This window comes from Salmo salar, chromosome ssa20, assembly GCF_905237065.1.
Source record: "Salmo salar chromosome ssa20, Ssal_v3.1, whole genome shotgun sequence".
NCBI classification, from domain to species: domain Eukaryota; kingdom Metazoa; phylum Chordata; class Actinopteri; order Salmoniformes; family Salmonidae; genus Salmo; species Salmo salar.
Window position 1 is genome coordinate 41457644 of NC_059461.1, and position 25279 is coordinate 41482922.

The 25279-nt window shown below is 45.8% G+C and overlaps 1 protein-coding gene across 1 annotated transcript in view; it reads left to right on the forward strand.

The window, feature by feature from the left end:
• The window catches only part of LOC106580620 (succinyl-CoA:3-ketoacid coenzyme A transferase 1, mitochondrial), a 188605-nt gene that overhangs the window by 4126 nt on the left and 159200 nt on the right, over positions 1 to 25279 (forward strand). Inside the window, exons 3-7 of the mRNA XM_014161871.2 lie at positions 2408 to 2498; positions 8078 to 8213; positions 8359 to 8508; positions 11256 to 11362; positions 14306 to 14366. Of these exons, the coding sequence (XP_014017346.1) occupies positions 2408 to 2498; positions 8078 to 8213; positions 8359 to 8508; positions 11256 to 11362; positions 14306 to 14366 (545 nt within the window). The remainder of the gene's footprint in view (positions 1 to 2407; positions 2499 to 8077; positions 8214 to 8358; positions 8509 to 11255; positions 11363 to 14305; positions 14367 to 25279) is intronic.

The following is a 25279-nucleotide window of genomic DNA, read 5'->3' on the forward strand; positions in this document are numbered from 1 at the left end:
ACACAGCGGACATATTTCCAACGGTCTAATGTCCATTGCTCGTGTTTCTTGGTCCAAGCAAGTCTCTTCTTCTTTTTGGTGTCCTTTAGTAGTGGTTTCTTTGCAGCAATTCGACCATGAAGGCCTGATTCACGTGGTATCCTCTGAACAGTTGATGTTGAGATGTGTCTGTTACTTGAACTTTGTGAAGCATTTATTTGGGCTGCAATTTCTGAGGCTGGTAACTCTAATGAACTTATCCTTTGCAACAGGTAACTTTGGGTCTTCCTTTCCTGTGGCGGTCCTCATGAGAGCCAGTTTCATTATAGCACTTCAAGGTTCTTGCTACTGCAGAAGTTTTTAATTTTCCATATTGACTGACTTTCGTGTCTTAAAGTAATGATGGACTGTCATTTCTCTTTGCTTATTTGAGCTGTTCTTGCCATAATATGGACTTGGTCTTTTACCAAGTAAGGCAATATTCTGTATAACCAACCCTACCTTGTCACAACACAACTGATTGGCTCAAACGCATTAAGAAAGTCCATAAATTCACTTTTAACAAGGCACCCCTGTTAATTGAAATGCGTTCCAGGTGACTACCTCATGAAGCTGGTTGAGAGAATGCCAAGAGTGTGCAAAGCTGTCATCAAGGCAAAGGGTGGCTACTTTGAAGAATCTGAAATCTCAAATATATTTTGATTTAGCACTTTTTTGCTTATTACGTGATTCCATATGTGTTCCATATGTATAGTTTTGATGACTTCACTATTATTCTACAATGTAGAAAATAGTACAAATAAAGAAAAACCCTTGAATGAGTAGGTGTGTCCAAACTTTTGACTGGTACTGTATATACAAATAAATGTGGACATCCCTTCAAATTAGTGGATTTGGCTATTTCAGCCACACCCGTTGCTGACAGGTGTATACAATCGAGCACACAGGCATGCAATCTCCATAGACAAACATTGGTAGTAGAATGGCCTTACTGAAGAGCTCAGTGACTTTAACGTGGCACCGTCATAGGATGCCATCTTTCCAACAAGTCAGTTCGTCAAATTTCTGCCCTGCTAGAGCTGCCCATCAACTGTAAGTGTTGTTATTGTGAAGTGGAAACGACTCGGTGCAACAACGGCTCAGCTGCAAAGTGGTAGGCCACACAAGCTCACAGAACGGGACCGCATAGTGCTGAAGTGCGTAGCGTGTAAAAATCGTCTGTTCTTGGTTGCAACACTCACTACCGAGTTCCAAACTGCGTCTGGAAGCAACGTCAGCACAAGACCTGTTCATCGGGACCTTCATGAAATAGGTGTCCATGACCAAGCAGACGCTCACAAGCCTAAGATCACCATGCACATTGCTAAGCATCGGCTGGAGTGGTGTAAAGCTCGCTGCCTTTGGACTCTGGAGCAGTGGACACGCGTTGTCTTGAGTGATGAATCACCCTTCACCATCTGTTAGTCTAACGGATGAATCTGGGTTTGGCGGATGCCAGGAGAATGCTACCTGCCCCAATGCATAGTGCCAACGGTAAAGTTTGGTTGAGGAGGAATAATGGTCTGGGGCTGTTTTTCATGGTTCGGGCTAGGCTTCTTAGCATAAAATTACATTCTAGACGATTATGTGCTTCCAACTTTGCGGCAACAGTTTAGGGAAGGCCCTTTCCTGTTTCAGCATGACAATGGCCCCGTGCACAAAGCGAGGTCCATATAGAAATGGTTTGTTGAGATTGGTTTGGAAGAACTTGACTGGCCTGCACAGAGCCCTGACCTCAACTCCATCGAACATCTTTTGGGATTCATTTGGAACACCGACAGCGAGCCAGGCCTAATGGTCCAACATCAGTGCCCGACCTCACTAATGCTCTTGTGGCTGATTGGAAGCAAGTCCCCTCAGCAATGTTCTAACATGTAATGGAAAGTCTTCCTAGAAGAGTGAAGGCTGTTACAGCAGCAAAGGGGGGACCAACTCCATATTAATGCCCATGATTTTGGAATGAGATGTTCGACGAGCAGGTGTCCACATACCTTTGGTCATATAATGTATCTCCTACTGGTAGGCTAGGGAGACACTTGTGTTATATGATCCAAGTCTAGTTTTTCTGTAAAAACTGTTTCTCAGCAGGAGAAATGTTCATTCACACATTGCCTTGTTTGCTGTTCATAGATAATTGACCATGCTCTCAATTTTAGCTGCTCTGTCTGAATCATTCTGTGTCACTGCCCCCAACACACACACATACACACACATACAGAGACACACTGGGCTGCTACGACAGATTCCATAGGTCATAATAATAGAATTGGGCTTGTGTTTGTTTCCACTGTGTGTAAGGAAGGCCTAACTACAAAGGGTCACTCTGTCTTTCCAAGGAAAATAAGTCATTAATATAAATGACTGTAAGCATTGATGTTTCTCTCTCCAGGGTTTGGTTTGTGTGGCATTCCAGAGAACCTTATCAACAGTTTATTAAAGACTGGCGTGAAGAGCCTTACAGCCGTCAGCAACAATGCTGGGTAAGTGCGTGCGTGCGTGCGTGCGTGTGTGTGTGTGTGTGTGTGTCTGTCTGTCTGTCTCTGTGTGTGTGTGTGTGTGTGTGTGATTGCACATGCAGGTGCCTGTGTGTAACCCAAAACCATGGATTGATTTTTCCATCTCGACCCTCGTTTACTGCTGTTAAGAAAATGCCTGTGTTTCCTAATGCTAGTTAGAATCTGTTTTAAATTACTTGCCTCCAACCATGATAGTATCAAACATTTTAAACTGTTTCTCGTAAAGAAGATGCCCTGCGTGGGATCATGGGGGATGCCCTGCGTAGGATCAGGGGGGGTAGAATGAGGTTACCCCAGGAAACTGATCTAAAGTCCGTTTTATGCTTTACCCCCCCAATGGTTAACCCCCTAGAATTGATTTCCGTGGCATTGGATGGGTCTCAATCCACCGCATCCTTCCGCATCTGCGGTGAAAGGTGGCAGAGCCACAGTGGTGTTCGTCAGACCATGAGACAAATCCCGAAAATCGGTCTTCTCACGAAAACGTCTGTAGCGTCTGATCGGTTTGGCCTACAAAATATTATTTTCCGTTTTGTTCTACGACTTCCAAAAGCGTCACGGGACTCGTCTGAAGTCGGTACTGCAGATCTGCCAACTTCTGTCTGTAGCGTCCGAACAGTTTGGGCTACACACTAATATGACCCTTCTATGGAAAGGTGAGTCTCTCTCGAACATGTACATGTTGCTCTAAGACGAACACAAGCCACACAAGACTTGTCTGAACATACCCCTGTACAAGTAAAAAATAATAATAATGGAAGTATGTATGAAAGTAGTTTAGTGCTAAAATATAGGTGTAAAAAGGTGTACAACAAGGTGTCCTGGTCTTCCTCTCAGATATAGGACAGACACTTCACAAACACTTCCTTTTACAATGTTTTTTTGACCATCTGTTGTGCCATTTAGTGAATGTGTTATTCAATACGTTTCTATGTGCTAATAGCAGTAAAGCCAAATTCAATGTTTCATCAAATCATTTTTAAATATTTTTTTTATACCTTAAGGTGTCTTAAAATAAAAAATCAAATAGCTAAATGATCATCTTAAAATAATTCCGAATGTTAACTTCATATTCATCCTGTCTTGCACCACCCCAACGTCAACATACAGTATGTGAAAATTGTGTGTTTCAATGTTTTGTATTAAAAAAGAGGAGGAAGATATGCGTTTCCAATGTTATCATCGATAGCTGGACTCATAGGGTTACGGGAACTGCACCAGTGACCAGTGGGAGAGACTGACCGCTGTGCTAACTGGTTGGCTAGTTCACCCAAAGCTATCAGTAAGGATGAACTAATCCTGCTAGACGTGTGGTAAACTGTAGGACCAACGCTCTAAGGATGGTGCACAGACCGCAACAGAGTGTCTGTCTTCAGAAAGCAGAGAAATGTCAAAGCAACCTGTTACAGTACATAATTAATGTTAGCCCTATGAAAAAAAAACTGCACATGTAGGCCTAATGTCAATGTTTCAGGAATTTGTCCAGTGAATCTTGTTAACCCTGGGACTGGCAACCTGTAATGTAAAGTTGTGGGACATTGAATCTAATAATAGTGGTATTCAGTGTGTTAGTTTATAAAGAGATTAATTTAGCACATCTCAGACATGCCACAGGAGCTGGATAAAATAATATAATAACAAAAAGAAAGTGAATGTCCAAGAAACAATATTGAAAACTAAAAGAAAGTGAACTCCCTGTGTATCCTTTGGCCGTAAAGTGATTTAATTTGGTTTGTTTGAGGCCGTTGTCTGATTTCATTGGCTTGTATTTGGTATAATTTCCTGGTCATACTTGGCTGTCAGGTTTAATTTTAGAGTGCAGACATCCACTGACCGTTCCCCTGCAGCTCTTTCTTTGCATCTATCCATCTATGCCTAATCTCTTTGACAGAAACCTGAAGAACCAGTCATTTCAGAGTTAAAATCCTTGGGATTTTTACATTTGTTTTTTAGGGTCAGGGTACAGGCCTATTCTCCACCCAGATTAGACATTTGACATTTCTACTAGTCAGACAATTGTCCGGAATCTGAGAGGGAATGGTTTTTAGGCAATAGACATAACTCTGGAAAGTGTCATTATCTTTTCAGTTATCTCAACACTGAAAATGTAGGAGAAGCAAGAGAAATGATAGAACCATGAGAACAGCTGCTTTTCTTTGAACCCTGTGGAGTCTCTCTCTCCCTCTGTTGCTCTTGCTCTCTCTGTTTTTCTATCTCTCTGTGTCTCACTCTCTCTCCCTCCCTCTCCTTCTCTCCCTCTCAGATACAGTGGGTCCTTTATGAAGGGTGTTATATCAGACGGGAACCTCACGGGTGCACTCGGGGGACCCACTGAGCTTTCATAGGAGGACACTTTACCCACTGGAGGGAACTTTGTTTTAGTCTCACTCCATAACCTTCTGATGGAGTTACTGTACAACAGACACATCACACTGTTAATGACATAAGATGTTGTAAGCACTAAACATTAATGCCAGCACTGTTCAAACAGTGGGGTTTATTTTGTAGGAAAGGTTTGAGTTTTTCCCAGGTGTTGAAGAAAGAGCAGTCAGAACCATCTCCCCTTGATTGAAAACACTGTCCATTTTGACCTAATTTCTTCAGCTAGAATGGAGTGAACTGCTTGTGAACTGCTTGTGAACTGCTTGTGAAATACTCAGTACTGCATGAAATACAGTAGTCTAAACATCTGCACACCAAGTTCTTAACAACTGTGTTTAGTTTGTTGAGCTCTCAGTCAACAGACTTGTATTGGAGATACAGAAAATGTAAGATTGCATAGACCATTGTGCATGGGGGTTATCATTTCTCCAATATAAATTATTCTTGAAAATTGCTCCTGCACATTTAGAGATAATGATTCATTTGGAAGTGTGTGCTGTGGGCTGCACATTCAATCTCCCCTGTTTCAGAAACAGGAGTACACCTGTTCTGCACAGTTTGATATGGAAATTATAATAAGATAAGAGCAGAAAGCTCTCTTTCTCAATGACATGCAGTATACTGCTGACTTGTCTATGTTAGCTGAACTAAAGTGGACATGATTGTCCAGTATCTCCTAGTGAAGCTGACTGGCCGTGTGTGTATCACAGGACTTGATAACTGTGTTGTTGGTGTTCTGAGCATTCTTGCCCTAGATGGTGTGTGGAAGCTGACCTAGAAGTTGTGTGAAGGACAAAGCCTGTTCTTTCCCGTCCCAAACCTTCCCCAACATTAGCAACGTGACTGGGAGATCTTTTACTCGCACCAACTATTTTATTCTACTAGATTGGATCGAAAGAATAAAGAGATGTGATTAGTAGACTATGATTTTGCCCAAGTTTTCACATTCATTACGAATATATCTTAATTATCCCTAAATTAAGTATTTAGTGTAGTCTGAGTTTCATGAAGCCAATATATGCACTTCTGTCTTGCACTTGTTAATTGTCTTTAGTGAACTGCTTATATGGGTAGAAAAACAGTTGAGATTCGACCAGCTATAGTTTTACCACTCTGGCACAAGAAAGGCAGGTGACGCATTGCTTCCTGGAGTTAAACATCATTGTTTTATTTACCCAAGATCACTTCCATTAGTTAATGACTGACACTCAGAGGCTATTGTGGCAGCCCCAGCCTTTCTTCGTCTTGGCAGTTGGGTAGTTTCTATACCCTCTTGAGGCAGCCTTGTAAACCATTGTGACTGCTTTCTTCACAGCAGTAGCTCGCGCCAGTCTTTCAACTCCCAAAGGTCATTGAAGTGGGAAAAATGTAACTATCTGAAGTAGTCCAACAACCAAACCACTTATGATGGGTCCTGTTTCGTTATATCTTAGAATGGAAGAAGCAATCCTAGTATAAACTTAAGTGACCTTGTTATGCCTTGCCTGCAGAAGTCAAGCTGTTTCTGTGTGTCTCTGTATCTGTGTATGGTTGTGGCTTGGCTGCCTGTCAGGAAGAGGTCTGGTGCTGCTCCTCCTCCTCTTCCTGTGACCTTAAGTAACCATTTTGGAGTAATGTGAGCCCTGTACAACACATAATGGAGTAAAGGAAGGGATAAATAGAGGAGGAAGGAGAGAGTTGAAGAAAGATGAGAAGGGAATCAACTCTGCAGTGGGAGGGAGAGAGGGAATGCATACTGTAGGTTCATTGTATGCATTCCCTCTCCATTGCTCTGCTTTTTCACTTTGCAGAACGATTGATAACTGAAATCTAATTTCAGGCTGTTTTACTAGATCGTTGCACTTGGTTAACATTCCCAGTAGCTTAGTCACTGAGCTGGAAACAACACCTTCACAGTAGCTTGTTCACTGAGCCGGAAACAACACTGTCACAGTAGCTTGTTCACTGAGCCGGAAACAACACCGTCACAGTAGCTTGTTCACTGAGCCGGAAACAACACCATCACAGTAGCTTGTTCACTGAGCCGGAAACAACACCGTCACAGTAGCTTAGTCACTGAGCCGGAAACAACACCGTCACAGTAGCTTAGTCACAGCCGGAAACAACACCGTCACAGTAGCTTAGTCACTGAGCCGGAAACAACACCGTCACAGTAGCTTAGTCACTGAGCCGGAAACAACACCGTCACAGTAGCTTAGTCACTGAGCCGGAAACAACACCGTCACAGTAGCTTAGTCACTGAGCCGGACACATCCACACCACAGTAGCTTATCCACTGAGATGTAAACACCACCACCGCAGTAGCTTATTCACTGAGCCAGAAACAACACCACCACAGTAGCTTAGTCACTGAGCCGGAAACAAAACCACAACTGTAGCTTATTCACTGAGCCGGACACATCCACACCACAGTAGCTTATTCACTGAGCCGGACACATCCACACCACAGTAGCTTATTCACTGAGCCGGACACATCCACACCACAGTAGCTTATTCACTGAGCCAGAAACAACACCACCACTGTAGCTTAGTCACTGAGCCGGAAACAACACCACCACTGTAGCTTAGTCACTGAGCCGGACACATCCACACCACAGTAGCTTATTCACTGAGCCGGAAACAACACCACCACAGTAGCTTATTCACTGAGGTGTAAACAACACCGTCACAGTAGCTTAGTCATTGAGGTGTAAACAACACCGTCACCGTAGCTTATTCACTGAGCCGGACACATCCACACCACAGTAGCTTATTCACTGAGCCGGACACATCCACACCACAGTAGCTTATTCACTGAGCCGGAAACAACACCACCACAGTAGCTTAGTCACTGAGCCGGAAACAACACCACCACAGTAGCTTATTCACTGAGCCGGAAACAACACCACCACAGTAGCTTATTCACTGAGCCGGACACATCCACACCACAGTAGCTTATTCACTGAGCCGGAAACAACACCACCACAGTAGCTTAGTCACTGAGCCGGAAACAACACCACCACAGTAGCTTAGTCACTGAGCCGGAAACAACACCACCACAGTAGCTTGACCATGAATAATACAACAAACTTTTTTATTTTTTTTAAGGTTCTGCAATACTGTGTGTGTGTGTGTGTGTGCGTAGTAACCTGTGTGTAGTAACCTGTCTTATCTCCCTGCAGGGTGGATAACTTTGGGCTTGGTCTGCTCCTACAGACCAAACAGATCAAGAGGATGATCTCCTCCTATGTGGGAGAGAACGTCGAGTTTGAGAGGCAGTACCTGTCTGGGGAGCTGGAGGTGGAGCTAACACCACAGGTAACACGCACGCGAACACACTAAATTGCTTTACTGGTTTGCCCATTCTACTTATTGGGAGTGAGATGCGTTAGTGGTGGAGGTTTTGAATGTCCAGGTTCAGTGATTTTGAGTAATGAAGCCATTGATGACCTCTGTCCTCCAGGGTACCCTAGCAGAGAGGATCAGAGCAGGGGGTGCGGGTGTTCCTGCCTTCTTCACGGCTACAGGCTACGGTACCCTCATCCAGGAGGGCGGCTCCCCCATCAAATACAACAAAGATGGAACTATCGCCATTGCCAGCGAACAGAGAGAGGTCAGACCCCAGCGTCTTCCACCATGTTGTTTCTAGCACCACATTTGTATTTATTAGGCATCCCCATTTAGTTCCTGCCAAGGCAACAGCTACTCTTCCTGGGATCCAGCAAAATTAAGGCAGTTATACATTTTTTTAAAACATTGCAATACGTTCTCAATAGATTTCACAACATATTAAGTGTGTACCCTCAGGCCCCTACTCTACTACCACATATCCACAACACAAAATCCATGTGTACGTGTGTGTATAGTGCGTATGTTATTGTGCGTTTGTATGCATGTCTGTGCCCATGTTTGTGTTGCTTCACAGTCCCCGCTGTTCCATAAGGTGTATTTTTATTCGTTTTTCAATCAAATTTTACTGCTGGCATGAGTTACTTAATGTGGAATAGAGTTCCATGTAGTCATGGCTTTATTTAGCACTGTGCGCCTCCCATAGTCTGTTCTGGACTTGGGGACTGTGAAGAGACCTCTGGTGGCATGTCTTGTGGGGTATGCATGGGTGTCTGACTACACGACTGAACAATAGTCCAGGTTCAGCTCTTTGTTAAGTGTTAGTCATTACAGTCGCTATAGTAGTGACGTGTATAGTGTTGAGTCATTCGAATACATAGACATGCTGGCTTTACTCAAAGCCAGTGGCATGTCATTAGTAAAGATTGAAAAAGTTTTGGGTCTAGACAGCTGCCCTGGGGAATTCCTGATTCTACCTGGATTATGTTGAAGATGCTTCCATTAAAGAAAGCGATCTGTGTTCTGTTAGACAGGTAACTCTTTATCCACAATATAGCAGCTGGTGTAAATCCATAACACACAGGTTTTTTCGTCTAACAAAACAGCCCACAATCTTTTTATCATCAATTTCTCTCAGCCAATCATCAGTCATTTGTGTACATGCTGTGCTTGTTGAATGTCATTCCGTATAAGCGTGCTGAAAGTCTTGTCAATTTGTTTACTGTAAAATAGCATTGTATCTGGTCAAACACACTTTTTTCCAAAAGTTTACAAAGGGTTGGTAACAGGCTGATTGGTCGGCCATTTGAGCCAGTAAAGGGGGGCCTTACTATCCTTGGATAGGGAAGAAACTTTTGCTTCCCTCCAGGCCTGAGGGCACACGCTTTCTAGTAGGATTAAATTGAATATATGGCAAATAGAAGTGTCAATATCATCTGCTATTATCCTCAGTAATTTTCCATCCAAGTTGTCAGACCCCGGGGGCTTGTCAGTTGGTAATAGACAACCATTTTTTCACCTCTTCCACACTAACTTTACGGAATTCAAAATTACAATGCTTGTCTTTCATAATTTGGTCAGATATTCTTGGATGGGTTTTGTCATGCCTGCATTTGCTAATTTTACCAATGAAAAAAATCATTAAAGTAGTTAGCAATATCAGTGGGTTTTGTGATGAAAAAGCCATCTGATTCAATGAATGATGGAGCAGATTTGGCCTTTTTGCCCAAAATTTCATTTAAGGTGCTCCAAAGCTTTTTGCTATCATTCTTTATGTAATGTATCTTTATTTCATAGTGTAGTTTCTTTTTATTTAGTTTAGTCACATGATTTCTTAATTTGCAGTACGTTTGCCAATCAGTTGTGCAGCCAGACTTATTTGCCATTTATTTACCTCATCCTTCTCAACCATACAATTTTTCAATTCCTTATCAATCCATGGGGATTTAAGTTTTTACAGTCATTTTCCTAATGGGCTCATGATTATTAGTAACTGGGATAAGCAATTTCATAAATGTGTCAAGTGCAGCGCAGCGTCTGGTGGCACCTCATTACACACCACAGACCAACAAATATTCTTTACATCAACAACATAGGAATCACTACAAAACGTCTTGTATGACCTCTTATATACTATATTAGGCCCAGCCTTTGGAACTTTGGTTTTCCGAGATATGGCTACTATATTGTGATCACTACATCCGATGGATTTGTATACTGCTTTCAAACTAATTTCTGCAGCATTAGGGAAGATGTGATCAATACATGTTGATTATTTCATTTCTGTGCTGTTTGTAACTACCCTGGTAGGTTGGTTGTTAACCTGAACCAGTTACACTAGTTACAGTTTGAAGCTTTCTCTTGAGTGGGCAGACTGATGAAAGCCAGTCAATATTTAAATCACCCAGAAAATATACCTCTTTATTGATATCACATACATTATCAAGCATTTCACACATGTTATCCAAATACTGACTGTTTGCACTTGGTGGACAATAGCAGCTTCCCACCAGAATGGACTTTAGGTGAGGCAGATGAACCTGTAGCCATTTTACTTCAACAGTATTTAACATGAGATCATCTCTAAGCTTTACAGGAATGTGGTGCTGAATATAAACAGCCACACCTCCACCTTTGGCTTTTCTCTAGGTCTTATAACCATGTATTGCTACCACTGTATCATCAATGGTATTATCTAAGTGAGTTTCAGAGATTGTCAGAATATGAATGTCATCTATTAATAGCAAATTATTGATTTAATGAACCTTGTTTCTTAAGCTACACATGTTAACGTGGGCTATTTTTAACACTTCTCTGGGATTGTTGATTCTTGACATTCACCACCGTGTGACACAAAGACACATCTCCATCTCTGACTGCTATTATTAACACACAATCTAGCCATACTGAAATACCACACCGTTAGCTATATAACCACACCCAACATGCTGTCATATCCAGCTGTCTTCTGGTGCTGTCTCTTGAATGGCTTGCTATGTCATTGTTCGGCAGGTGCGGGAGTTTAATGGCAGGCATTACATCATGGAGAAGGCCATCACTGGAGACTTTGCTCTGGTCAAGGCCTGGAAGGCTGACAAGGCCGGGAACATCGTCTTCAGGTAGATACCATTACATTCACCTGTGTCTGTCAATCATTCGTTTTGGGTCTAAAAATGACCTGATATCAGGGCAACTTACTCCATCCTACTCCTTGAATCCCTGCACAAAGCATAGGGTACCATTTATTATGACGCTTATGTACCCCTTAGAAAATCTGCTGTCACTAAGACTGTAATGCTGCTGAAGAGACAGGGTGCATCATTACGGCTTAACAGCCATGATAATAGTATTGTGGGAATAAACATTTAACACACGTTTACCCAAGCCACTGAGATTTATACCACTGCTTTCGCCAGGTCAGGTTTAACCCTTCCTAATCACTTTGTGATGTTACCACAATAAGCAGCAGTCAGGGCCTGCTGGTCGCTTGGCTCTGTGCCATATTGGTTGATGGTAGGAGATACAAGCCTTTTAAGCTCAGTGACTGAATTAAGATATTGACAATAGACAGCTTAAAGAGATTGAACATTCTCCAGAAATTAAAAAATACATCAGAATTAGGTCTGACTGAAATTGCTTTTTTTCTTAGTTGGCTTGTCTGTCAGGATGTGAGAAGAACATTCACTCTGTCCACATGAAAACGGACCCATATTGTTGTTTGTTTGTTTTGTTTACAACCTTGCATTCAAACCTGTGAATGAATACACTCCTGTACACTGAAAATGTCCTAGTAAATGCAATTCAATTTGTCACCACAGGGGCACAGTATTTGCTTTCCAACTAACAATCCCCTTTGACTTCACAGGCAAAGACTGGCAGTGTTGAAACAATGGTTGCTTATTTGTTAAAGAGAACATTGCATGATTGCTCTATGTTAATGGTGTCGCTGTTGTATTGCTTGCTTGTAAGTAAGCATTTCACTGTAAGGTTTACACCTGTTGTATTCACCGCATGTGACAAATGCAATTTTATTTGAGATGAATGATTGTGTTAGATTCTAATTAGCAGAAAAAGAACTCGACGGACACTATGAGAGCTCAAACCAAGTTTATTCATCCCAGAGGGTCGAACAGCTGAACCGACCAAAACACATTTCCAATAGTGGTGGTATATGTACCCCAATTTGGGTTGGAATCTCCTCCTTCTCTCCATGCACTACATCTCTGTCGCCAAGCAGGAAATTAAGTGACGCGGGCAATTAACCATTCCTTCTCCCTTAACGTGACCGACCTGACCTCGACCCCCTTCATCACTAATCCACGGCTCTCTCCCCTTATCAATGCCTGCCACGTGATCGTTTTCCCTACACTCAGTACATTCCAAGCTTAATTGAACCCACCATTTATCTTCCTCCTACCCTCTAAACCATCGCACTCAATATTTCAGTAGGATACCTGATAATTAACCCTATTTCACGTTTTAGAAGTCAGAACCCAGAATCCATCAATTGTGAGCGAGTGTTGGGACGATACCTGATTTTTGACTTCTACTGATACCAGGTTTAGTATCATGATACCGAAACGATACTCAGTACCAAAACGATAGTCGATACTGAAATGATACCACAGGAACAAAAAAATGCGTATTAGCTAAAGTCACAGAATAACCATTGGGCTTTATTTTTTTAAACATAAAGTTGTTAACTGGTAGAACAAGTAAAATATATTCTATATTCAATTTCATGTAAAAATCAAACACCATATTAAATAGCAGAAGAATACCTAAAATGTTCCTTATGCAAAACCATATCAGAGACTGAGCAGACAAAACTGTTTTTAAAATGTAATTTGATACATATCGGGGTTCATTTGCTCATCTATGGTCATAATATTGGGTCAAATGGCATTCATTAGACCTAGGATTCATTACAGGTAAATCATTTTAATGTAATAAATGAATAGTTTAGTTCCGAAACGACATACAAACACTTTGAAGCTCCTTTCTGAAGCTTCTACACTGAGTGTACAAAACATTATGAACACCTTCCTTATATTGAGCTGCACACCCACTTGTTCCCTCAGAACAGCCTCAATTCGACAGGGCATGGACTCTACAAGGTGTCAAAAGCATTCCACAGGGATACAAAAGCATTCTGTTTCCCACAGTTGTGTCAACTTGGCTGGAGGTCCTTTGGGTGGTGGACCATTCTTGATACACACAGGAAACTGTTGAGTTTGTAAAACCCAGCAGCGTTGCACCTACTACTATATCCCGTTCAAAGGCACTTACATTTTTTTGTCTTGCCCATTCACCCTCTAAATGGCACACATACATACACAATCCAGGTCTCAATTGTCTCAAGGCTTAAACATCCTTATTTAACCTGTCTCCTCCTCTTCATCTACACTGGCTGAAGTGGATTTAACAAGTGACATCAATAAGGGATCATAGCTTTCACCTGGATTCACCTGGTCAGTCTGTCATGGAAAGAGCAGGTGTTCATAATGTTTTGTACACTCAGTGTATGTTCGTCATTGTCACCATTTTTTCATTTTTCAAATTTAGTAGAATAATGACAATGTTACAATGCAAATGTCATAAAATAGCTTCTTTGTGCTATTTTGGAACTAAGCCTCCCTTGCACTGCACTATTTTGAATCACATTTTGCTTAATTGTTTTTTTTGGGCTGGTCCTCGTCTGCTCTGTAATCAAAGTATTCCCATTGTTTGCTTCTACAGCCAGTTTTGTCAACAAGTTGCTGGCATGGAGGTATGATGTTTCCGCTTGCTTCTCAAAAGTGGCTTGCGGTGTCAGCTGCAAGCGCTAGTAATCTGGCTAGTTTATTACTGCCTCCTTGAGGAGATTCAGACAAATTACTAGACAGACTCCATCCTCTAAATCCTTATATGACGTGACACATTTGACAGAAGTACCGAAAGTATCAAAAATTATTGTGCTGAAAAGTTTTTCATGTTCTAGTATTGATAAAGTACAGAAGTTTTGTATACCGTGCAACACTATTGTGAGCTAAGGTCATCTCTCTGTGTGTATGTGTGTCTAGGAAAACAGCTAGGAACTTCAACCAGCCCATGTGCAAGGCAGCTAAAGTCACCATCGTAGAGGTATGTGCAATGTCCCTGCACTCCAGCCCCCTTTCCCCTCCCCTGTCTATGGTACTGCTGTGCTGTCTTAACAGCACAGAGGGAGAGCTATTGTTGTTGCTGTTAATAGTAATACCATTTCTACTACTACTACTACTACTACTACTACTACTGCTACTACTACTACTACTACTACTACTACTACTACTATTATTATTGATGTCTTATTGCTGTTAGTCCTGCTACTGTTGTTATAAGTGTACTTTGACAATGTAAGTAATTTCTGGCCATGTCAATAAAGTCTGCTGAATTGAATAGAGAGAAAGATTTGTGATAGACAATGAGAAACCAGTAATATGACTACAGCCTTATTTGGATGGCCTGATTTGAAAGTCTAGATGATCCAAGTTGGCTCAGTCTGCTGGTATTATATCCACTGTTGGGGGTCACAATGTTATGTGGTCCACTCCAGTGATTACCACATGGTGGCTCTCAGCCAGTTCTTCTGGGGTCGTGGCTTAAGACTGGGTTGTCCTTACAAACATTGCTGGTCACAAGACAATTATTTTAAAAAACATACTTTTTGTAAAAATAAAAAAAGTAATGTATTTATTTTGTAAATGTTTAAATTGAACCTTTATTTAACTAGGCAAGTCAGTTACAACCTGGAATCGAACCAGGGACTGTAGTGATGCCTCTTGCACTGAGATGCAATGCCTTAGACTGCTGCGCCACTCGAGAGACCTTGGGGGGGGGGGGGACACTGTGCAAAAGCGTTTGGGTACTGTTTCTGTTGTCTGGCCTCTCTCTCCATCAGCGTGATACAGACTGGGTTTGGGCTTTGTGTGGTGACACCATTCTGTATACTTCTGGCCCTTCTTTGGACACTGTGTTAACTACCCTCCAGACGAGCTTCAATGCCATACAACTCTCCTTCCGTGGCCTCCAACTGCTCTTAAATACAAGTAAAACTAAATGCATGCTCTTCAACCGATCGCTGCCTGCACCTGCCCGCCCGTCCAGCATCACTACTCTGGACGGTTCTGACTTAGAATATGTGGACAACTACAAATACCTAGGTGTCTGGTTAGACTGTAAACTCTCCTTCCAGACTCACATCAAACATCTCCAATCCAAAGTTAAATCTAGAATTGGTGTCCTATTTCGCAACAAAACATCTTTCACTGATGCTGCCAAACATACCCTCGTAAAACTGACCATCCTACCGATCCTCGACTTCGGCGACGTCATTTACAAAATAGCCTCCAATACCCTACTCATAGTGCCATCTGTTTTGTCACCAAAGCCCGATATACTACCCACCACTGCAACCTGTACGCTCTTGTTGGCTGGCCCTCGCTTCATACTCGTCGCCAAACCCACTGGCTCCAGGTCATCTACAAGACCCTGCTAGGGAAAGTTCCCCCTTATCTCAGCTCGCTGGTCACCGTAGCAGCACCCACCTGTAGCACGCTCTCCAGCAGGTATATCTCTCTGGTCACCCCCAAAGCCAATTCCTCCTTCGGCTGCCTCTCCTTCCAGTTCTCTGCTGCCAATGATTGGAACGAACTACAAAAATCTCTAAAACTGGAAACACTTACAGTGGGGGGAAAAAAGTATTTGATCCCCTGCTGATTTTGTACGTTTGCCCACTAACAAAGAAGGATCCGTCTATAATTTTAATGGGAGGTTTATTTGAACAGTGAGAGACAGAATAACAACAAAAATATCCAGAAAAACGCATGTCAAAAATGTTATAAATTGATTTGCATTTTAATGAGGGAAAAAAGTATTTGACCCCCTCTCAATCAGAAAGATTTCTGGCTCCTAGGTGTCTTTTATACAGGTAACGAGCTGAGATTAGGAGCACACTCTTAAAGGGAGTGCTCCTAACCGCAGCTTGTTACCTGTAAAAAAGACACCTGTCCACAGAAGCAATCAATCAATCAGATTCCAAACTCTCCACCATGGCCAAGACCAAAGAGCTCTCCAAGGATGTCAGGGACAAGATTGTAGACCTACACAAGGCTGGAATGGGCTACAAGACCATCGCCAAGCAGCTTGGTGAGAAGGTGACAACATTTGGTGCGATTATTCACAAATGGAAGAAACACAAAAGAACTGTCAATATCCCTTGGCCTGGGGCTCCATGCAAGATCTCACCTCGTGGAGTTGCAATGATCATGAGAAGGGTGAGGAATCAGCCCAGAATTTTCGGGAGGATCTTGTCAATGATCACAAGGCAGCTGGGACCATAGTCACCAAGAAAACAATTGGAAACACACTACGCTGTGAAGGACTGAAATCCTGCAGCGCCCGCAAGGTCCCCCTGCTCAAGAATACATATACATGCCCGTCTGAAGTTTGACAATGAACATCTGAATGATTCAGAGGACAACTGGGTGAAAGTGTTGTGGTCAGATGAGACCAAAATGGAGCTCTTTGGCATCAACTCAACTCGCCGTGTTTGGAGGAGGAGGAATGCTGCCTATGACCCCAAGAACACCATCTCCACCGTCAAACATGGAGGTGGAAACATTATGCTTTGGGGGTGTTTTTCTGCTAAGGGGACAGGACAACTTCACCGCTTCAAAGCGACGATGGACGGGGCCATGTGCCGTCAAATCTTGGGTGAGAACCTCCTTCCCTCAGCCAGGGCATTGAAAATGGGTCATGGATGGGTATTCCAGCATGACAATGACCCAAAACACATGGCCAAGGCAACAAAGGAGTGGCTCAAGAAGAAGCACATTAAGGTTCTGGAGTGGCCTAGCCAGTCTCCAGACCTGAATCCCATAGAAAATCTGTGGAGGGAGCTGAAGGTTCGAGTTGCCAAACATCAGCCTCGAAACCTTAATGACTTGGAGAAGATCTGGAGTGGGACAAAATCCCTCCTGAGATGTGTGCAAACCTGGTGGCCAACTACAAGAAACGTCTGACCTCTGTGATTGCCAACAAGGGTTTTGCCACCAAGTACTAAGTCATGTTTTGCAGAGGGGTCAAATACTTATTTCCCTCATTAAAATGCAAATCATTTTATAAAATGTTTGACATGCGTTTTTCTGGATTTTTTTGTTGTTCTGTCTCTCACTGTTCAAATAAACCTACCATTAAAATTATAGACTGATCATTTCTTTGTAAGTGGGCAAACATACAAAATCAGCAGGGGATCAACTTTTTCCCCCCACTGTATCTCCCTCACTAGCTTTAAGCACCAGCTGTCAGAGCAGCTCACAGATTACTGCACCTGTACATAGCCCATCTATAATTTAGCCCAAACAAATACCTCTTCCCCTACTGTATTTATTTATTTTGCTCCTTTGCACCCTATTATTTATATTTCTACTTTGCACTTTCTTCCACTGCAAATCTACCATTCCAGAGGTTTTACTTGCTATATTGTATTTACTTCGCCACCATGGCCTTTTTTGCCTTTACCTCATTTGCTCACCTTGTATATAGACTTATTTTTCTTATTTTATATTATTGACTGTATGTTTGTTTTACTCCATGTGAAACTCTGTGTTGTTGTATGTGTAAAACTGCTTTGCTTTATCTTGGCCAGGTCGCAATTGTAAATGAGAACTTGTTCTCAACTTGCCTACCTGGTTAAATAAAGGTGAAATAAAATAAATAAAAATGACTGCTCTCTGGGTCGTTTATGGCAGCATGCCCTGAGCACATTGATCATCCTCCAGCCCCAGACTGGCTATAAATTGGCTGTCACCCCCATCACCAAACTTACGATGGCTGACATGAATCCCCAGAGACTCAGCATTTTAGCCTTTTGAGATATAACCCCCCTTCACCCTCTGCTCTGTGGAGATATAAACCACCACCCCCCCACCCTCTGCTCTGTGGAGATATAAACCACTATCCCCCCCACCCTCTGCTCTGTGGAGATATAAACCACTACCCCCCCACCCTCTGCTCTGTAGAGATATAAACCACTACCCCCCCACCCTCTGCTCTGTGGAGATATAAACCACTACCCCCCCACCCTCTGCTCTGTAGAGATATAAACCACTCCCCCCACCCTCTGCTCTGTGGAGCTATAAACCACTACCCCCCACCCTCTGCTCTGTAGAGATATAAACCACCAGCCCCCCACCCTCTGCTCTGTGGAGATATAAACCACCACCCCCCACCCTCTGCTCTGTAGAGATATAAACCACTACCCCCCACCCTCTGCTCTGTAGAGATATAAACCACCACCCGCCCACCCTCTGCTCTGTGGAGATATAAACCACCACCCCCCCCACCCTCTGCTCTGTGGTGATATAAACAACCATCCCCCACCCTCTGCTCTGTGGAGATATAAACAACCACCCCCCACCCTCTGCTCTGTAGAGATATAAACCACTCCCCCCCACCCTCTGCTCTGTAGAGATATAAACCACTACCCCCCACCCTCTGTGGAGATATAAACCACTACCCCCCCACCCTCTGCTCTGTGGAGATATAAACCACCACCCCCCACCCTCTGCTCTGTAGAGATATAAACCACCACCCCCCACCCTCTGCTCTGTGGAGATATAAACCACCACCCCCCACCCTCTGCTCTGTGGAGATATAAACCACCACCCCCCCCACCCTCTGCTCTGTAGAGTTATAAACCATTCCCCCCCACCCTCTGCTCTGTGGAGATATAAACCACTACCCCCCCCTCCCTCTGCTCTGTGGAGATCTAAACCACCCCCCCCCACCCTCTGCTCTGTGGAGATATAAACCACCCCCCCCACCCTCTGCTCTGTGGAGATATAAACCACTACCCCCCACCCTCTGCTCTGTAGAGATATAAACCACTACCCCCCACCCTCTGCTCTGTAGAGATATAAACCACCACCCCCCACCCTCTGATATGTAGAAATATAAACCACTACCCCCCCACCCTCTGCTCTGTGGAGATATAAACCACTACCCCCCCCCCCCACCCTCAGTGGAGATATAAACCACTACCCCCCCACCCTCTGTGGAGATATAAACCACTACCCCCCCACCCTCTGCTCTGTGGAGATATAAACCACCACCCCCCACCCTCTGCTCTGTAGAGATATAAACCACCACCCCCACCCTATGCTCTGTGGAGATATAAACCACCACCCCCCACCATCTGCTCTGTGGAGATATAAACCACCACCCCCCACCCTCTGCTCTGTGGAGATATAAACCACCACCCCCCCACCCTCTGCTCTGTGGAGATATAAACCACTACCCCCCCACCCTCTGCTCTGTAGAGATATAAAACACTCCCCCACCCACCCTCTGCTCTGTGGAGATATAAACCACTACCCCCCCACCCTCTGCTCTGTGGAGATATAAACCACTACCCCCCCCCACCCTCTGTGGAGATATAAACCACTACCCCCCCCACCCTCTGTGGAGATATAAACCACTACCCCCCCACCCTCTGCTCTGTGGAGATATAAACCACCACCCCCCACCCTCTGCTCTGTAGAGATATAAACCACCACCCCCCCACCCTCTGCTCTGTGGAGATATAAACCACCACCCCCCACCCTCTGCTCTGTGGAGATATAAACCCCCCCCACCCTCTGCTCTGTAGAGTTATAAACCATTCCCCCCCACCCTCTGCACTGTGGAGATATAAACCACTACCCCCCCTCCCTCTGCTCTGTGGAGATATAAACCACCCCCCCCCACCCTCTGCTCTGTGGAGATATAAACCACCCCCCCCACCCTCTGCTCTGTGGAGATATAAACCACTACCCCCCCACCCTCTGCTCTGTAGAGATATAAACCACTACCCCCCACCCTCTGCTCTGTAGAGATATAAACCACCACCCCCCCACCCTCTGATATGTAGAAATATAAACCACTACCCCCCACCCTCTGCTCTGTGGAGATATAAACCACTACCCCCCCACCCTCTGTGGAGATATAAACCACTACCCCCCCCACCCTCTGCTCTGTGGAGATATAAACCACCACCCCCACCCTCTGCTCTGTAGAGATATAAACCACCACCCCCCACCCTATGCTCTGTGGAGATATAAACCACTACCCCCCCCCACCCTCTGCTCTGTAGAGATATAAACCATTCCCCCCCACCCTCTGCTCTGTGGAGATATAAACCACTACCCCCTCTCCCTCTGCTCTGTGGAGATATAAACCCCCACCCCCCCACCCTCTGCTCTGTGGAGATATAAACCACTACCCCCCACCCTCTGCTCTGTAGAGATATAAACCACTACCCCCCCACCCTCTGCTCTGTAGACATATAAACCACCACCCCTCCACCCTCTGCTCTGTGGAGATATAAACCACCCCCCCCACCCTCTGCTCTGTGGAGATATAAACCACTACCCCCCTACCCTCTACTCTGTAGAGATATAAACCACTACCCCCCCACCCTCTGCTCTGTAGAGATATAAACCACCACCCCCCACCCTCTGATATGTAGAAATATAAACCACTACCCCCCCACCCTCTGCTCTGTAGAGATATAAACCACCACCCCCCACCCTCTGCTCTATGGAGATATAAACCACCACCCCCCCACCCTCTGCTCTGTGGAGATATAAACCACCACCCCCCACCCTCTGCTCTGTAGAGATATAAACCACCACCCCCCACCCTCTGCTCTGTAGAGATATAAACCACCTCCCCCCACCCTCTGCTCTGTGGAGATATACACCGCTACCCCCCCACCCTCTGCTCTGTGGAGATATAAACCACTACCCCCCCCACCCTCTGCTCTGTAGAGATATAAACCACTCCCCCCCACCCTCTGCTCTGTGGAGATATAAACCACTACCCCCCCTCCCTCTGCTCTGTGGAGATATAAACCACTACCCCCCACCCTCTGCTCTGTAGAGATATAAACCACTACCCCCCCACCCTCTGCTCTGTGGAGATATAAACCACCACCCCCTACCCTCTGCTCTGTGGAGATATAAACCACCACCCCCCACACCCTCTGCTCTGTGGAGATATAAACCACCACCCCCCACACCCTCTGCTCTGTGGAGATATAAACCACCACCCCCCCACCCTCTGCTCTGTGGAGATATAAACCACCACCCCCCACACCCTCTGCTCTGTGGAGATATAAACCACCACCCCCCCACCCTCTGCTCTGTGGAGATATAAACCACTACCCCCCCACCCTCTGCTCTGTAGAGATATAAACCACTCCCCCCCCACCCTCTGCTCTGTGGAGATATAAACCACTACCCCCCCCCCACCCTCTGCTCTGTGGAGATATAAACCACTACCCCCCCCCACCCTCTGCTCTGTGGAGATATAAACCACCACCCCCCACCCTCTGCTCTGTGGAGATATAAACCACCACCCCCCCACCCTCTGCTCTGTGGAGATATAAACCACCACCCCCCACCCTCTTCTCTGTAGAGATATAAATCACCACCCCCCCACCCTCTGCTCTGTAGAGATATAAACCACCACCCCCCACCCTCTGCTCTGTAAAGATATAAACCACTACCCCCCACCCTCTGCTCTGTGGAGATATAAACCACTACTCCCCCACCCTCTGCTCTGTGGAGATATAAACCACCACCCCCCCACCCTCTTCTCTGTGGAGATATAAACCACCCCCCCCATCCTCTGCTCTGTAGAGATATAAACCACCACCCCCCCACCCTCTGCTCTGTGGAGATATAAACCGCTACCCCCCACCCTCTGCTCTGTGGAGATATAAACCACTACCCCCCCCCACCCTCTGCTCTGTAGAGATATAAACCATTCCCCCCCACCCTCTGCTCTGTGGAGATATAAACCACCACCCCCCACCCTCTGCTCTGTAGAGATATAAACCACCAACCCCCCCCACCCTCTGCTCTGTGGAGATATAAACCCCCACCCCCCACCCTCTGCTCTGTGGAGATATAAACCACTACCCCCCACCCTCTGCTCTGTAGAGATATAAACCACTACCCCCCACCCTCTTCTCTGTAGAGATATAAACCACTACCCCCCCCACCCTCTGCTCTGTAGAGATATAAACCACCACCCCCACCCTCTGCTCTATGGAGATATAAACCACCACCCCCCACCCTCTGCTCTGTGGAGATATAAACCACCACCCCCCCACCCTCTGCTCTGTAGAGATATAAACCACCACCCCCCACCCTCTGCTCTGTAGAGATATAAACCACCTCCCCCCACCCTCTGCTCTGTGGAGATATAAACCGCTACCCCCCCACCCTCTGCTCTGTGGAGATATAAACCACTACCCCCCCACCCTCTGCTCTGTAAAGATATAAACCACTCCCCCCCCACCCTCTGCTCTGTGGAGATATAAACCACTACCCCCCTCCCTCTGCTCTGTGGAGATATAAACCACTACCCCCCACCCTCTGCTCTGTAGAGATATAAACCACTACCCCCCCACCCTCTGCTCTGTAGAGATATAAACCACTCCCCCCCACCCTCTGCTCTGTGGAGATATAAACCACTACCCCCCCACCCTCTGCTCTGTGGAGATATAAACCACTACCCCCCCCCCACCCTCTGTGGAGATATAAACCACTACCCCCCCAACCTCTGTGGAGATATAAACCACTACCCCCCCACCCTCTGCTCTGTGGAGATATAAACCACCACCCCCCACCCTCTGCTCTGTAGAGATATAAACCACAACCCCCCACCATCTGCTCTGTGGAGATATAAACCACCACACCCCACCCTCTGCTCTGTGGAGATATAAACCACCACCCCCCACCCTCTGCTCTGTGGAGATATAAACCACCACCCCCCACCCTCTGCTCTGTGGAGATATAAACCACCACCCCCCACCCTCTGCTCTGTAGAGATATAAATCACCACCCCCCCACCCTCTGCTCTGTAGAGATATAAACCACCACCCCCCACCCTCTGCTCTGTAAAGATATAAACCACTACCCCCACACCCTCTGCTCTGTGGAGATATAAACCACCATCCCCCCACCCTCTTCTCTGTGGAGATATAAACCACCCCCCCCATCCTCTGCTCTGTAGAGATATAAACCACCACCCCCCCACCCTCTGCTCTGTAGAGATATAAACCATTCCCCCCCCACCCTCTGCTCTGTGGAGATATAAACCACTACCCCCCACCCTCTGCTCTGTGGAGATATAAACAACCACCCCCACCCTCTGCTCTGTGGAGATATAAACCACTACCCACCCACCCTCTGCTCTGTGGAGATATAAACCACCACCCCCACCCTCTCCTCTGTAGAGATATAAACCACCAACCCCCCCACCCTCTGCTCTGTGGAGATATAAACCCCCACCCCCCCACCCTCTGCTCTGTGGAGATATAAACCACTACCCCCCCACCCTCTGCTCTGTAGAGATATAAACCACTACCCCTCCACCCTCTGCTCTGTAGAGATATAAACCACCACCCCCCCACCCTCTGCTCTGTGGAGATATAAACCACCCCCCCCTCCACCCTCTGCTCTGTGGAGATATAAACCACTACCCCCCACCCTCTGCTCTGTAGAGATATAAACCACTACCCCCCACCCTCTGCTCTGTAGAGATATAAACCACCACCCCCCCACCCTCTGATATGTAGAAATATAAACCACTACCCCCCCACCCTCTGCTCTGTAGAGATATAAACCACCACCCCCCACCCTCTGCTCTATGGAGATATAAACCACCACCCCCCCACCCTCTGCTCTGTGGAGATATAAACCACCACCCCCACCCTCTGCTCTGTAGAGATATAAACCACCACCCCCCCACCCTCTGCTCTGTAGAGATATAAACCACCTCCCCCCCACCCTCTGCTCTGTGGAGATATAAACCGCTACCCCCCCACCCTCTGCTCTGTGGAGATATAAACCACTACCCCCCCCCACCCTCTGCTCTGTAGAGATATAAACCACTCCCCCCCACCCTCTGCTCTGTGGAGATATAAACCACTACCCCCCTCCCTCTGCTCTGTGGAGATATAAACCACTACCCCCCACCCTCTGCTCTGTAGAGATATAAACCACTACACCCCCCCACCCTCTGTGGAGATATAAACCACTACCCCCCCCACCCTCTGTGGAGATATAAACCACTACCCCCCCACCCTCTGCTCTGTGGAGATATAAACCACTCCCCCCCACCCTCTGCTCTGTGGAGATATAAACCACTGCACCCCACCCTCTGCTCTGTGGAGATATAAACCACTACCCCCCCCACCCTCTGTGGAGATATAAACCACTACCCCCCCACCCTCTGTGGAGATATAAACCACCACCCCCCCCACCCTCTGCTCTGTAGAGATATAAACCACTCCCCCCCACCCTCTGCTCTGTGGAGATATAAACCACTACACCCCACCCTCTGCTCTGTGGAGATATAAACCACTACCCCCCCACCCTCTGCTCTGTGGAGATATAAACCACCACCCCCCACCCTCTGCTCTGTAGAGATATAAACCACCACCCCCCCACCCTCTGCTCTGTGGAGATATAAACCACCACCCCCCACCCTCTGCTCTGTAGAGATATAAATCACCACCCCCCCACCCTCTGCTCTGTAGAGATATAAACCACCACCCCCCACCCTCTGCTCTGTAAAGATATAAACCACTACCCCCACACCCTCTGCTCTGTGGAGATATAAACCACCATCCCCCCACCCTCTTCTCTGTGGAGATATAAACCACCCCCCCCATCCTCTGCTCTGTAGAGATATAAACCACCACCCCCCCACCCTCTGCTCTGTAGAGATATAAACCATTCCCCCCCCACCCTCTGCTCTGTGGAGATATAAACCACTACCCCCCCTCCCTCTGCTCTGTGGAGATATAAACCACCCCCCCCCACCCTCTGCTCTGTGGAGATATAAACCACCACCCCCCCACCCTCTGCTCTGTGGAGATATAAACAACCACCCCCCACCCTCTGCTCTGTGGAGATATAAACCACTACCCCCCACCCTCTGCTCTGTGGAGATATAAACCACCA